The sequence below is a fragment of the Polyergus mexicanus genome, unplaced genomic scaffold (genome assembly GCF_030449975.1).
Source record: "Polyergus mexicanus isolate NDT 795.1 unplaced genomic scaffold, iyPolMexi1.0 SCAF_3, whole genome shotgun sequence".
Lineage (NCBI taxonomy): Eukaryota > Metazoa > Arthropoda > Insecta > Hymenoptera > Formicidae > Polyergus > Polyergus mexicanus.
In genome coordinates this window covers 8,755,687-8,770,621 of record NW_027223323.1, presented here as the reverse complement: position 1 = coordinate 8,770,621, position 14,935 = coordinate 8,755,687, and the positions used below count along the sequence as shown (strand labels likewise).

The window sequence follows — 14,935 nt, the reverse complement described above, 5'->3', positions numbered from 1 at the left end:
GAGATCGCCGGATTCCAGTCTGCGCAGAAACTCGGAACGACGCACGATTCGCTGCACATTGCTGAATGCTTTGGGTTCAAGCTTATAAAGCTCATTTTCCGAGGACTCGGAGTAGTCGGTGAATTGATTGAGAATGTCCGGACGATGCTTCTGTCGACGTCTCAACGTCGTTGGCAATTCAGCCCAGTTGCTGATGAGTCTCCTGGAGAACACACCTTCCGTATCAGATACTTCTCTCTCCATCGCGATAGCGTCTTAAGGGAAAGCGGATCTTAATGGAATGCATGTGTTGATCAAATTTGACAAGATACAATTATTCGTATATCCGTATCTTGTTCCTAGAAATTATTCTTCAGCCAGTGAAGTTCCGTAGCCCTTCTAATTCCAAACAATCGCAATTTCACTCGGATCTTCCGAAGAGGAGATGTAGATCACGGAGGAAGGACCGTCCGCAAGGAACATGGTGAGAACATGGCCGGAAGAAGACTCTCGTGGGATCGCGGCCGAACAATGCACGCTTTTAATTATAATTACCTCGCACCAACAAACTCTTCCCCGTCGCGGCGAGCGAGAAAGCTTTCATGCTTCCTTGCCAATTGTCGCGCCGTTCGTCGCACGGCATTAAATACAGGTGCGAGTGAATTTTTGCTTTTAAACGAGAAGGAGAATTCTCGTGGATCTGCTTGCGAAGAGGATACTCGCCAGATGATGACGAAGTAACGGGCTTTTATATGCGAACGATCGTCATCTCTCTGCTGGAACAAACTGCTGGGAAATCGGAAAACAACGGATGGATCGATCATGTGATCTCGCTTACGTAAATACCAAGTATCCTTTCGATCTTACACTCGCGCAAGATCGTTAGCGATCGTGCAACGATAATCGCCGTCACGTTCCGTTCATCGTCGTTTTTACGCCGCCGTTTTTTACCACGCGTAGCGCGAATGGCGCATATCTCGTCTGCGAGAGAATAATGGTCGTTGATTAACTATACAGTCTAAATGGAGAATCATACATTAACGATCGAGCATCATTATCATTATTTATTATCGACCTTGTTGAACGTTGCGATTCTACGGCTGTGCAAGATCAAAGTCTCTCGACGATGTCATGTTTTTCGACGTGTTTATTTGACACTTGATTATTCCTTGTCATTTTTAACTGGCATAAAAAGATGCTGCTTTGGCATAACAATCTTTTAAAGTATGTGTGCCGTTTCTTTCCAGGAAACAAATTTCTTTGTGAAAGTTAATGAAGCTTCACGTTTACCTATTTTCTATAAGTTTATAACTGTATTTCTTTATAATTATTAGCTTCAGTATCAAAGTATCGCGGCGAGCTATAGCTTCATTTGCAATTGTTTGTAGACTTTTTAAACTCGCGTACAACAAGATATTTAACAAATCTTGCTCTTCTCCCCCACAAAAATTAGCGCGGGCAACGTCACTGCTGTCTTCCTGTCTTCCGGCTTCCGGCACGAGGGAACCGACTTCTCGTTTTTTTTACCAACGAATTGTTGGTAAAATACTTGGCAAAAAGCCTCCTTCGTCGGCTTCGCACTTGAGAGTCTTGCCGTGGAGCGTGAATACACGCTACACTTCGCGGCACGACGGCAGTCGATGAACTGAGGTAATTCTCGTCGCCGCAAGGCTTCCGATAGGGTACCGGCCGTTCTCCGACGGTGCCCCCTCGGAAAGACGGATATCTGGGTCGGGTGCCCCACCATTATCGCGGGTCCTCGCGGTATGCGTGGCGCACGCTAGCATGGAAAATCGGTGCTACCGTCGAAGAGGAGCTCCTTATACCGCTCGATCTTGTTCGATCGGAACGTACGTTCTCGATTAATTCACGTACTTATATGTATACGTACATAGAGAGAAAGAAGCATCGTTTCGCATACACGAAATGTCTCTGTACTTAAATAATCGAGATGGGGTAATTGTACTCTTTTTGTTTTCTATCAACAATGATAAAATGCTGATAAAGTAAAAATTATTGTAAATATTATTCAGTTCGGGTTTCATCGCACCTTCTTTTATTGCTGCCATGGCCGAATTTTTAATATTCAATATTGTTTTTTTTTCTTGTAATTAACCGTCAAAAGTAATATTAGAAGAACTTCGATATATCTATTTACACTTATAATAAGCTTAATGAGCGAGAAATTTGTTAATAAATTAAAAACAACGAGTCTCTCGAAAGATTTTTTTTTTAAGAATAATTCAATCTGACAATGAGTTGGTAAGAGATCTTTATGGATGGAAGAAAATCCCTTACATTGTATCTAGTGTAGCAATTTCGCGCGCCGCGCGAGCACAGCAATGAAATAGAAATCGGAACCGGAAGAGGGAGGAAAAAGTCGGAAGCGATAGCTCATTACGCGAGATTATTGTAATTTGCGGCTCGATGGGAGCTGTCTCTGGTAAAATCTTGTCCCACGCTTGAATACCATCCACGGTTTCAGTTTTTTCCGCGTGCGTTCTCTCGTCTATTGAAGGGGGAAAAAAAAGGAACCGGAATTTTCAAAGATCCGTGAAAACAACGACTTTCCGAGTTCACACGATTGTTCACAAACGACGCACCTGCTCCGGAAACGATCGATTATCCGTGGGCCCTTCTGTGCCCTTAAGTCCTCAGGTACGTAGCTTGCACAACACGTGTATACATAATCTTTCCAATCTCGAAATTATTCTTACGTAATACCATTTATACTGTATGCATATATTTTCATTCGCAGTTTTACAGTAAAATAATAATCATCTTTTTGTCATTCCACTATAAATATCTGTGCTTTTATTCTGTGGTTTTCCACGTTCATCGAGAAACTGATTTCCGTCCTCGGAGAAACGTCAGCGATACTTTCTCACTACGCGACTCGTTTCTATACCCGATGCGTGTACGGAAACTTTTTCCTCGCCCCGGTTTCGGAGAACGAAACGTATTTTACGTGATCCGGATCGTGAAATTTTTTTGTCCGATGTAAGAAAGACCGGTCAAACGATAGCGAAACCGGGAAAACTTTTTACAATCTGACATTTTCTACGATTATATGCTCCTTCGTTCCGTAATACTACCACTCGACGAGATGTCACGTGAGAATGTACGGTATGCGCGAGCCAAGTGAAATTAAAATTATCGTTGTTTATTTCGCGGGCTTACGACACGATGCTATTATTTTAATGAAAGGTGTACTTTGGCCTCGAGATACTTGATTGGATTGTCGATTCAGCAGAGAGATGTGGGATGATTATATCGAACTTTCATTCATAGCATTTTCCCACATCATATACGAACGCTTTTAAATGCGTAATCTTATTGTGTATGGAGGTTTCAATATATATCTCTTTGAATTAAAAAATTTATAATTTTAGAAATTCGAGTGACTATAATTTAACACCATTATTTTCTTGAAAGCAAATATATTATAAATATATAGACAAGATATATTTCTTTATCTCGAAATACCATCATAAATGCCTAATTGAGTAAAAAATAATTTCTTCATTTGAAAAGATAATATATAATAAATTAGCGTGTTCTCAAAAAGAGAGAAAGCTATGAGTTTTAATGAGATATAATATTTAGAGTTTCGATACTTCTTTTCTATTTCGTGTCAATTAAACAATTAATAAATAGAACCGTTTAATTCGAAACTATAGTTTTATCGTAGCTGCAAAGATCTCAAACAAAAGAATTTGAAAAAAAATTTACACACATATGGTATATACAGATCATTCCAAAATATCTTTCCTCGAGGATTGACGCAATATAAAAAGAAAAGGCTTAAAGGGAATTTTGGCCAATACAGGAAAGAGAGAAAGGGAGAGAAATAACGAGCACCGTTTCGCATTAGCAATTCAAACCGCTTCCGGTGTCCGTATAAGCGCGAGGTACGAGCAACCATCAGTAAATACGAGTTAGTTGAACTCGGACTCGTTCGAAAGAAGTCCAAGTACCTGGTTCTTTTTTTTTATCGAACCATCGTTTCTTTGCGCGAGGAGTAATATGAGTCAAACTATAACGACACTGCGTTATTTGATTGATGACTCATTAAAAAATTTGTTAGACAATTTTTTTTCTAAATATAAAAATTATTTTTATCACATTCTCTCAGTTTTCAAAATATCAATCATCAAACTCTCCATTCTTGATTTGCTCGTGAAAGATGTACTACTTAATGATGAAAGAAAAATATTAAAGTGAAATGAAATTATTAATCCATTGGGAAAAATGCACTTGATAGACAATGGAGCTATACAACTTGGCTTTCTACAACTGTCATTCGATCCCCTTTTGCGTTGCCGACGATTCTATCCACATGATGTTTTCATGAATACTGAATCGCGTATTTTTATATATAAACGACGTGTCGCATTCCTCCGTTCCGATCCTTTGACATCATCCCATCGATTATAGACGTCGAAGGAACATATGCTCATCTCCTTCAATCTCGCAACGAGAGAGGGACAACGGTTGCACGCACTTCTTCGCGATTCTCGTTTCTTTTACCGTTACATAATCCGTAATGGAATTCCAAATTGTGCGCATTTAACGCGCTGCCGTTTATGCGCAAATTGCTCCTCGAGAAAAAAAAAAAAAAATTCCAATCGGATTCAACGGAGGACAAACAAATACACACTCGATTGTCAAAGGCATGATGTGAAAGTGAGATAGCAGCGAAAGTTCAATGTAAAAGGAGTCGTGCGACATAGGAATCATAGTTTTTAAATTACCTCCCACATTTCAATAGTATATTACATCTCTTACATCGAAACGCGTATAAGTCGAATGTATGCTACATCGTAGCAATCGCTTTAATAGACATTGAATTGAAAATTTGATTCGACGCATCTCATACAGTCATTTATTCTCCGCTTAATTTTCTCTTTTCCCGAAAAAATATTGAGAGACCCGAGAGCCCGCAATTTAAAAGTGAAATCTTTGATAAGTTAAATATATTGGAAAAGAATTTAGTATTCTCTCTTATTAAGAATTCATTTGTATTTAGCCATCGGTATGTCTGTTCGAGAGAACGTTCGTCACGCTAAACGATTCTCGAATCGCGTGCGGCGACGATGCATGCAGGTGTAGATGATGAACAGGCATACCGCGTGTTATGAGAAATACGATCTCTCTCTCTCTCTCTCTTTGCGTAAAAGACGAAGATAGACGTGTCCCTTTTTTCTCCCTCTTTCTTTCTTACGCAAAAAATCGTACTGCGTGCCTCACGATCTTAATTATTTACTAAAAATGAGCGCGATCAAGATTCTTGAAGTCAAATATATTTTGACAGCATAAAAAAATGAGAGAAAGAAAAATTAAAATCTTCGAAGAATCAATGCTCTTCTCATCGCAAAATATTGCGATGGCGAAAAGAAAAATAAACGCTCGAAAGGAATCTTCTCGATGGCGACATTCTCGCGGGAAGTCGATATTGCGCCGAAAACGAACCGGCACAGAAAAGAATAGAGATATCGAGGTGCGCTCGGTAATGGATCGCTGATTCTCGACAACGGAAAAGCGGGAGGAAACAAAAAGAGGGACGAAGAAGGAGGCATTGGCCAGCATATATGACCGCTCACCGGAAACGCAATTTACACTAGGCGTTGCCCGCTCACAGGTCGTCTCGTTATAGAATACGAGGTGCACCGTTATCGTTTCCGCGGCGATCCATCGCTAATTAATCGCGGACGAGCAGGCTCGCTTAGAGAAAAAAACAAGGAGGTCTCCTCTACTCACCAGTCTGATGTATCTGCCAATCATCTCCGCTAGCTGGGGGGCGCGATTTGTGTGGAGGGGTAGCCGAACTCCCGAGGCGATCTGCAACACACACACGCCTGCTCTCGAGGAATTAACGGAGACGATGTCCTCCAACGGCAATGTCTCCAAGATTATTAGATCGCCGTTAGGCGTGCGTTTGATTAGTCGAAGCCCGTGATGTGATATCGCCACATGTTGCGTTTCCGGATGCTGCGGCCCGATCTGCGATTCAAATTTTCTCTATTTTTAAAAGAATTTTATGTTATTAGCTTAAAAAGAGTCAAATAAATTTACCGATACGGGAAATATCCTGGCAAAATACAATGGCCATTGCTTCGCCATATCTACGATGTTCTTCTTGATCGTGATCTTGTGCTGTGTGCTCTGGAGATTGTCCAACGTGACGCCATAGTTATCCAGCATTTTCAGCATGTTCTGCCGATCTTCCTTTGCGATTCTTATGCTCGAGGTTGCCAGTACGTCGTAGGCGACCTGACAGAACACCAAGTGCAATGCAAGAGGACTATTGAGGGTTTCGTTCGGCGCAAAGACCTCCTTTTTGACCCTCAAGGTCCACGTTACTCTGTTGTATGTGAAATGCGCGGTAGATGTTTGCGGATAGAGTTTGGTGTTCACCACCTCCTGGACCTTCTCGATTTCTGGCTTGTCCGCGGGCGGCAATACCGGTTTGAGAAACTCCGGCCACTCCTCGATCTCGATCCTCTCCATCTTGTCGGTGCGATGGGTCGACGCCACGCTCGATCGCCTGTCCATCTCTCGATCGAGCTTGTTGAAGCTCTGCCGCGCGACAGTGAACGATTCTCTCGTGTTCGGAATGACGCCGAAATCTCGCGGCGACGGCATTCCGAAGCTGTCGCGAGATTTCGGAGATACATCTCGAGTCATGCCGAAATGATCGCGCTTACCGTTCGAGCCATCGAACGCGTACTTCGAGTCGAAGAGTTCCGAGTTAATTGTAAGATCGCGGCGCGAATCGAAATCGGAACTACGATCGCGCGACAAGCTCGCGAGATCGGTGCTGTCCTTTCCGTAAAAATCCTTCGACTTGGAATCCTGAGAACGAGGTTTCTCGTAATCATTTCGATAATCGGCGTGATTGTCGCGCAGATGCTGCTGCGAAGCGAAGATATCTCGGCTTTGACTGAACATCTGACTCTTAGAAAAGTGATCGAAGGTCTCGGAGTCCGGAGATGTGCGGAAGGAATCGCGTCCTTTCGGCTCGATCGGTGCTGGTGGCGATCGCGGTTGAGGTACACCGGATTGACTAGAAACGAGTGCATCATTTAAAGAAAAACAAATATTACGCTTGGTATATAAAACAAGATCTTTTTCTCTCTTAATTTTTAAATTTTTTTCAAAGATTTGAGCAAAGCTATTTTAAATATCATTTTAAATTTAGAGGAAAAATTTGTTTCGTCAAAATTCGTTGGATTCCCGATAACATTTAACGATATCAATACCTGTTGCTGTATACACTGCCGCCTCTTGGACTCGGAGCTTGCGGTGGCGTGATGGGTGGCGGAGGCGGTACAGGACGTTCCATCCTTTCAATCTGCGTCCTTACCACCTGAGCTTGCGTCATCATATCAGTTGTGCCCTTGGAAGTAACGCTTTGAGTGTCATCGATAGTGGAAGCATAATCATCCCATCTACCACCTGAAAAAAAAATAATTCTTTCGATATCTAGATATATTGTGACATATATATATAATTTTTATCTCTTAATATACTTTTTAATGTACGAAAGGCAATGTAATTACCCAGTTGTTGTTCCAACAAGAGCTTTCTATTATCCTCCAAACGTTTCACCTTTCCATCTTCTCGTGGCAGAGCGGGTTTTTCGGCCGTCTTCGTAGATCTCACACTGTGATTTGCCGTTACTTTTTCTAACCTTTGCCTCATTTCTGAGCTGAGCTTCAATTTTCCTATACTCCCCGGCGATGGTCTCTGCGCGCCCACTTCCAAGGCCGATCTGCAAAGGAATTTGGCGATTTACATCATTTCTTGGATCGTGATACAAACGCAATACGGAAAGAGAAATATCAGAGGTCTCAATTACTTTGATTTTTTCTTTTTCTTTTCCCCCTCCTCCTTGTATCCGTTTTCGTGTTTGGCCGCGGTCGCCGATGGATGCGCGGTCATGGATCGGTCTTCGTTGCTGACGATGTTCTCGATCTCGAATTCTTCCCATTCGACACCGCCTTCCGTTGCGGGTTCGCCATCGCCTTGATCGTATTCCTGATACTGCGGCGTTATTTTGCGCTGTTGTTGCTGCTGACGCATCTTGAATTCTATAAAACTGTCTTGTCCTTGATTCTCGTTCGAGTCGCTGGGCGGCGGCCATCTAAATAACATTGAAACAAAAATGGAAGAGTCAAGATTTAACGAGATACGAAAAGAGTCGAATTAATCCAAAAGTTTCTTGGTAAAACTCGATTCGAATTTACCTCCATTTTCCGATGCGCACCGTCTTCGCTCTTCCATATGGATCGAGAAACGGTCTAGATTCGGAAGGATCGTGTGATTCCAACGGCGGTGGCATCGGTGGAGGCGGCGGAACACCTTTGTTATTGCTACAATTGCTGTCCACGCTGCTCTTCCTGTTTTTCAGCTCACTAAGCACATTAGTAAAATTGCTTTGCACGTTATTCTTGTTCAAGTTGGTTCGTTTCACCTCCGTCTGTGCCGAGATCACCTTCCGATCTATCGCTTTTCGATCCACGCTAATCTTTCGCGCATAATCGACGCTCGTTTTTCTGACAGCTTCGGAATTTTTTCTCGGCGGACTCTGGGATCTGTGAATTTGTGCTTTCACCGTCATCGTTTCCTGTCGCTGATTCGTCGGCGTAGATTGTGCAAACGTTCCCCTTTTCTCGGTCGACCATAATTCAACATCGTCGGGTTCTCTAAATGAGACCTGATCAAAAAGAAGATTAGATAGAACTCTCTCAATCGGCGATGATTTTGAAGAATTATTTACAATGATGAGAGATTCGAACGAGGATCGACTCGAGATTAAAATTTATTGGGAAGAGCTGTGATAATCTGCTGAATAAAACATTGCATGATCTGTGGATAGAACCACGAAATTCCGAATATCTCCCTTGGATTTTGCTAGATAAGATATTTACACGATACTGCGGTAGTCGTCGGGAAGCCATACTCTATACAGCGTAGGTAGGTTAGTTAAAATCAGTAGATACCTTGGAGTAGCGTCCGATAGAATCATTGGGCCCCGTATGGGCACCGATTGGGGGAGCTGGGGGGACAAGATTCATGCTTGAGGGGCCAGCGGGTAACACCGTGCTCTGGAAACACACACCCGTGCCGTGACGCGGCTCAGAAACCCATAGGATCGTCCAGAACGACGATATACCTTCGTTAAGAGTTAGCTTTCATTAGACGCGGGTATTGCCGGTTTCGGTTACCAATGGTGGATCATCGAGTTAATGATGATTACACTTGCGATCGTGATAGAGCCGCGACGATAGCGGTGAACCATTCGTGATCGTGCTGAACATGCAATATCCGCCTGTGATCTAATTATCGTGATTCAACATCGAGAATATTTGATACATTATTATAATAATATTTATATATTTATAATTTTTTGTAAATTTTATTAATAATAATTTTTATTCATAATAATTTCTTTTTACTCTAAAAAAATATATAAATTCGAAAACATGCTTAAATATATATTTAAAAATTTATATTTAAAAAAAATTAAAATGTTCTGGCTACTGGGTAAATTGGCAATTGATTTAATCTATTCAAATCACGATAAGAAGATCGATCCGGTACCGGTAAATACGTAACTTTCGGACATTAGACTTTATACATGAATTTCTCGCTTCTTTTTTTAATCTCTCACCGGTTGCTGCGTCGAGTTCTGCGGACTCTGGACCAACAGTTGCTGCAGGGCTTGATTCTGCGCCAGTAGCTGCTGCTGTATCTGAATATTTTGCGCCATCGCGCTCTGGAGAAAGGCTCGCTGAAGATTCTGCTGATACGCCATCATATCACCGCTCTGACCTGGCGGCGAGTTCGGGTACTGAGGTAAACTGAGCCCCTGCATGCTGTAGATCGGGATAGGCATGAAGCCCGCACCCATGCTCATGTTGGTGTTTTGGGAGGATGGAACCTGCTGAGCAGGACTATACATAGGCATCATCATCGGCGGCGACATCATGCTCTGGGCGATAGGGCTATAATTGAAAGCCGTATTCTGATTAGGGATATCCATATTGCCACCTCCTTTGATCCTCGCCGACAGTTCACTCGCGTTGATCTCGGCATCCTCGCTTCCCGCCAACATTCCTCCGATAAAGTCATCGACGGTGGCGAACTTGGCTCGGTAGTCAATTCCTCGTCGATTCTTGACGACTTTTTGATCGCCAGGCGACCTGGATATGCGCGAGCCTTTTATCGATGCGGCTAAACTGCGAGCGTCCGACAATTCGTCAAGGTTACCATCCAGCACGGGCATAAAGAGTTCATCCAGGAACTGGTCTACGTCGGACGCCTGGCTAGGCACGCGTACACGTCGCACGTGCGATGCCAAGGAAGGCGCCTCGCTGGTATCGGACATGGCGGACGATTTTACCCCGTATTCGCTCTTTTCGATGTAAGCGCGACTAGACTGGCTCCCCGGTAACGCGCGTTTGCCTGGAAGTGAGAGAAATGATCCGCGTGAGGTCGATACGGAAAAATCGAGTTGCATAATTGCCGTGACTTTCTCCGCGATGGAAATTCTACATCTTACGCAAGAGTGAATTAAATAACGAAAGTGGGACCGTTAATATAATGCGTACAGATTTGTTAGAAAATCTTCGAAAATCTCGGAAGATTATGATAATTTTTTCCCGTCTATTTACCAGGATATTGCGATTTGATGAACCTCGTCTGCGATCTTATGTAGCTCTTATCGTCTTCCGATCTTCCGGTTTGACTGACCGATTGAATGTCCGGGTATTCAAAATCGATCGTGAGATCCTCCTCCTCGATGTTTGGCTCCGTTGTCCTCGTCGCCCTGCTGTATTTCCTCTCTTGCGTAACTTCGCCTCGGGTCATGTATTCGACGTTACTGACTGCCGGTGTCTCGCCGATCCTCTCCAGACTGTGATACCGCTCGTTCAATTTGGACGAGGAGAGGCCGAGATTTGCAAGTTTCACTGGCGAGGATACGACCTCTGGTTGTAGCAAATTGTCTAAACTTCGACTGCGTTGCTTCTCCTTATCGAAGTACCGATCGTTCAAGGCGGACTTTCTTGACAATCCCGTTTCCGTCGTCGTTTCCAAAATGGCCTCGTGCGACTGTTTTCGCATCTACGTATATTATATTTTTTAACACTTTTGATAATGGACTGATTTCATTATTTTATTTCTTTCTAAAAAAAGTATTTTTAAATTATTTTTCTATTATTCCTTTTATAATTTTTTATGCACGAGTGAATATATAAGAGAAAGAGAACAAATATGGACATATTTTAAAAATATATATTATTATATAAATATTTATATTTGATTATATATGATTTATATTTTTCTTAGGATATTATATTTAATCAAGTATTTACTAAACTTTTCTATTTAAAAAAGAAATTAATTAATACATACGGGCGGCTTAACAACAGGCGGTTGCGGCGGAGGAACAACTGGCCGTCTAGGTACCTGGATTTCTGGCTCAACAGGTTTATCAACTACTTTCGGCACTGATTTTCTTTCTAGAGGTTGGAAGGTTTTTAGGATAGGAATTTCCATCTCTTGTTCCAATTCACGAATAACTTGAGCGTGCTAAAAAAAGAGATATCCCATTAATTCAAACGAGAAAAATTATCTCCTTTAAATATTTCCACTTCGTTGCACTTAAATTATTAATTTTTATAAGAAATATTTTTATATCATTATATATCTAAAAAACACAAATACTAAAATTTACGCACTTCTCGCTTTTTTATGGGCGGTAAGCTATTTTTGCGTTGTTCCAGGAACATATGTTTCGCGGCCGGGAAAGCTGGCGCCAATTCCATCTCCGAGATCAAATCGAGAACGTAATCGAAGCCGTTGGTCTCCGTTACGATGGCATCCGGGCCATCCAATTGATTCCAGAGGGTGATGGTCCAGCCAGTGTTCTCTACTCCATGATTACGGACTGCGAGATTAGCCAACTCTTCGCACGTCGTCCAGGAATCTATCGCGCATGTAGTTGTCTCGCCTGTAAAACAACAAGTTACCGATTAATTTATCGAATTGCGCACTTAATTCAATGTATTTGAAAGTGATTTACCGTCGTAAAAGCCGACACCGAGCGCCATATTTACGCGGTTCCTGTTGGCCCGCCATTCTAGAACGCACGGTGGATAATTCCTAGGTACTTGATGCACCGTTTGCTGATTGTTATTCATCACGCGGTATACAGTTCTTTCGCCTTGCAACAGTTTGCGTTGGCAGTAAGCTTTGTAGCCGTCGTAGGCGTAATCGGAAACGTATCTGATTGAAGAATTTTAATTAGAGGCAACTTGTGCATAATGACCCGTCGTACGCGCGACAGCGAATGAACAACACTTACTTCAGGAGATATTTAAAGAGAATGCCGCTGGGCTGGAATGCCGATAGACAGTTGGTCAATAGCAGCCATCCTCTCTCCTTGTTGGCATCGTTCTCGTTCTTCCACGTTTGATTCGCCAGCTGACACAGTATCTCGTCCCTCAGCTTCTCGTTCACGATGCCCTTGTTAACAATGTAGTCGCCCAACGCTTGCTCTCGTTTACCGTTAAGATTATTCTCGTTCATAAAGCGCAAGATCATCTTGAACATCATCAGAGAATCCGTATAATCTTGATCGCGCGCTTTCGCTAGGAACGGCGTCTTGATCGGCTCGCGCTTCATCCCGAAGATGTGGCTCTTGAAATAGATGTTGGTAAATTTCGAGAACTGATACTGATCGATATCAGGCGACAGATTGTAAGCGTAATTTATCGGGATGACTTGGCCTACGACCTTGAGAAGATTTCGCTCGGTATGCGTGGGTTGCCAATCTATGAAGAATATGAAAATTCGAGACACGCCAAAAATAAAAAAAAAATAAAAAAAAAATATTTAGATTCAAACGAACTTACATTATTGAAAAATTTTTATTGATTTGACAGAAACGTACCGTCAAGTTTACTATAAATGAAGGCCAGTTCTGCGGGAATCTCCAAGTGATTTACGCCGGCAACAGCTCGCGAAGTTCTCTCGTGTTCCTCCCGTTGCTGCTTCGCTTTCGCTCGCTCCTTACTGGCTCTCTCGATCTCCGCTCTTTTCACCATTTCCTCCTTCAATACCGTGAATCTTTCACGTTGTTTCTTACCTCTGTAGAGCTTCTGTGCCATCAGCGCGCCCTTCCTCATTGCGTTGAATTGCTTACGTTCGCGGTAACCGCGATACACCGCTTGTATTAGCACCGTGCTGCGCGAAATGTTGAGGAATCTTCTGCGTGCCAAGAAGCCTCTCGTATATCTGCAAGAGAAACCGTTACAACGAACCGTTTCCCTAACCGGGAAAGTAATTCGCACATTTAATTCTCATCGCTTGTAAAAAATAAATAAAATAAAATAAAAAAAGTAAATTGAAAGAAATTGATTTTTGTGTAAAACACACATCTTTGCGAGAGAAAAATCGTAGAAAATATTTTTTTAAATCGCGAATATCTTTTTGCAGATATACCTCTGCACTGTAATGGCCGCTCTCTCCAGAATCAACGCTCTATTGTACTCTAACGCTCTCTCCAACGACTCGCGCAAGAATACCCTTGTAAGTCCGAGCTGATACTGCGACTGCGCCTCTTTCGGCGCGGCTCTGTCCAAGATTATCCTGCAGAGCTCCTTGTTGGGTGCCCCTCTAGGTAAATTCGTCGAGACGAGGTATCGATACCGATCTACAAAGTGCCCGAACACGAGGCGAACCGGATAGCCAGTCTTCCTGATGCGGATCGTTTCCAACATTCCAGTGTATCTTAGCTGTTCGAGTACGCAAGGCATGTCGAATTTCATCGGTGCTTTCTCGGTGTTTGGCTTGATGCAACGGACAAACCACGGATTACATCTGCAAGCAAAATAAAGATTTTCGTCTTCCGCCAGTTTTTAATATTATTAAAATATAATATCAATTGGAATTGCTTCGGAATACTTACTGAGACATAGATTCCAATAGCTGCTGCAGGCTATCGTGAAATCGAGCCGAGACTGTTGGAGTTCTCGGTTTCATAGTGACAAATCTGCCATTCGGCTTATTCACCGTCTTGTTAGCTTCGTGGGTGGTTCTGACGTGCTGGAACATCTTGCTGACCATCTGCAAATATCGTGACATACACATATGCAATGTATCGTTGTCGAAAACTTTCAATATTTACTAACGAAAAAGGAAAACCTACCGAAATCTTGCTGCTAATCAGCAACTCGACTACGTCCGGTCTCAAGGTGTCCCTGTTCTTATCTAGAAAACCTTCCACGTTGTACCAAACCTGCCCGGCGTAATGTCTGATCGCAAATTCAGCCGAGTTCATTCTCGGCCTCGAATACAGCTCGCTTAGCGCATGATTGTAGTGACACTTCTCCAAGAAAGAAAGATCCGTCGCTTTAGGGAAGTTACTCTCGTCGTCCAGCAGATGAAGAATGCCCACCGGTTTTTTCGCAATCAAATGAATGACCGGTAAATTGTCCTGAAATAACGCGAGAAACAATCACGAATTATTTATGAGATTTATATGACTTTGACGAGATTTTAAACTACACAACATTTATTAATTGCACTGCTAAAATTAATCTCACTGTATAATTTATGGTGGTCCAATCAATCTTCTCCTTCGCATACTCCTGTTGCTCGAGTTTAAAGATGTGTTTGTTAAAATAAAACTGCAGGTTTTCGTTTGCGTAATTGATGCACAGCTGTTCAAAGCTGTTCTCCGTGAAATTTTCGAAACCGAAGATATCCAGGATCGAAATGGCAGCTGTCTGTTTCGTACCCTTGTAAACGATATGATTGACACGTGCGACTAGCCACGAGAACAGGGAACTGTATAGAGCTTTTGCGAAAGCGTCCCTGGCGTCGAGGGCTTGGTCAATATTCAAGGCTGTGAAAACTCTTTCGTTCCTCGCTTCCTATAAGAATA

The 14,935-nt window shown here is 42.6% G+C and overlaps 1 protein-coding gene across 4 annotated transcripts in view; it reads right to left on the bottom strand.

Moving 5' to 3' along the window:
- Myo10a (Myosin 10A) overlaps positions 1-14,935 on the bottom strand; it is a 75,018-nt gene that overhangs the window by 6,643 nt on the left and 53,440 nt on the right. For 3 of the 4 annotated variants that reach the window (XM_070292872.1, XM_070292875.1, XM_070292873.1), the window contains 18 exons: positions 14,595-14,924; positions 14,198-14,485; positions 13,958-14,115; positions 13,492-13,869; positions 12,941-13,284; positions 12,353-12,821; positions 12,071-12,273; positions 11,727-11,998; positions 11,401-11,577; positions 10,659-11,109; positions 9,656-10,449; positions 8,985-9,089; positions 8,229-8,698; positions 7,841-8,125; positions 7,542-7,753; positions 7,242-7,437; positions 6,055-7,045; positions 5,740-5,982 (listed from right to left, as the gene is read on the bottom strand). In XM_070292872.1, coding sequence (XP_070148973.1) covers positions 5,740-5,982; positions 6,055-7,045; positions 7,242-7,437; positions 7,542-7,753; positions 7,841-8,125; positions 8,229-8,698; positions 8,985-9,089; positions 9,656-10,449; positions 10,659-11,109; positions 11,401-11,577; positions 11,727-11,998; positions 12,071-12,273; positions 12,353-12,821; positions 12,941-13,284; positions 13,492-13,869; positions 13,958-14,115; positions 14,198-14,485; positions 14,595-14,924 — 6,366 coding nt within the window. The remainder of the gene's footprint in view (positions 1-5,739; positions 5,983-6,054; positions 7,046-7,241; positions 7,438-7,541; positions 7,754-7,840; positions 8,126-8,228; positions 8,699-8,984; positions 9,090-9,655; positions 10,450-10,658; positions 11,110-11,400; positions 11,578-11,726; positions 11,999-12,070; positions 12,274-12,352; positions 12,822-12,940; positions 13,285-13,491; positions 13,870-13,957; positions 14,116-14,197; positions 14,486-14,594; positions 14,925-14,935) is intronic. The other variant, XM_070292876.1, reaches the window with a different exon arrangement.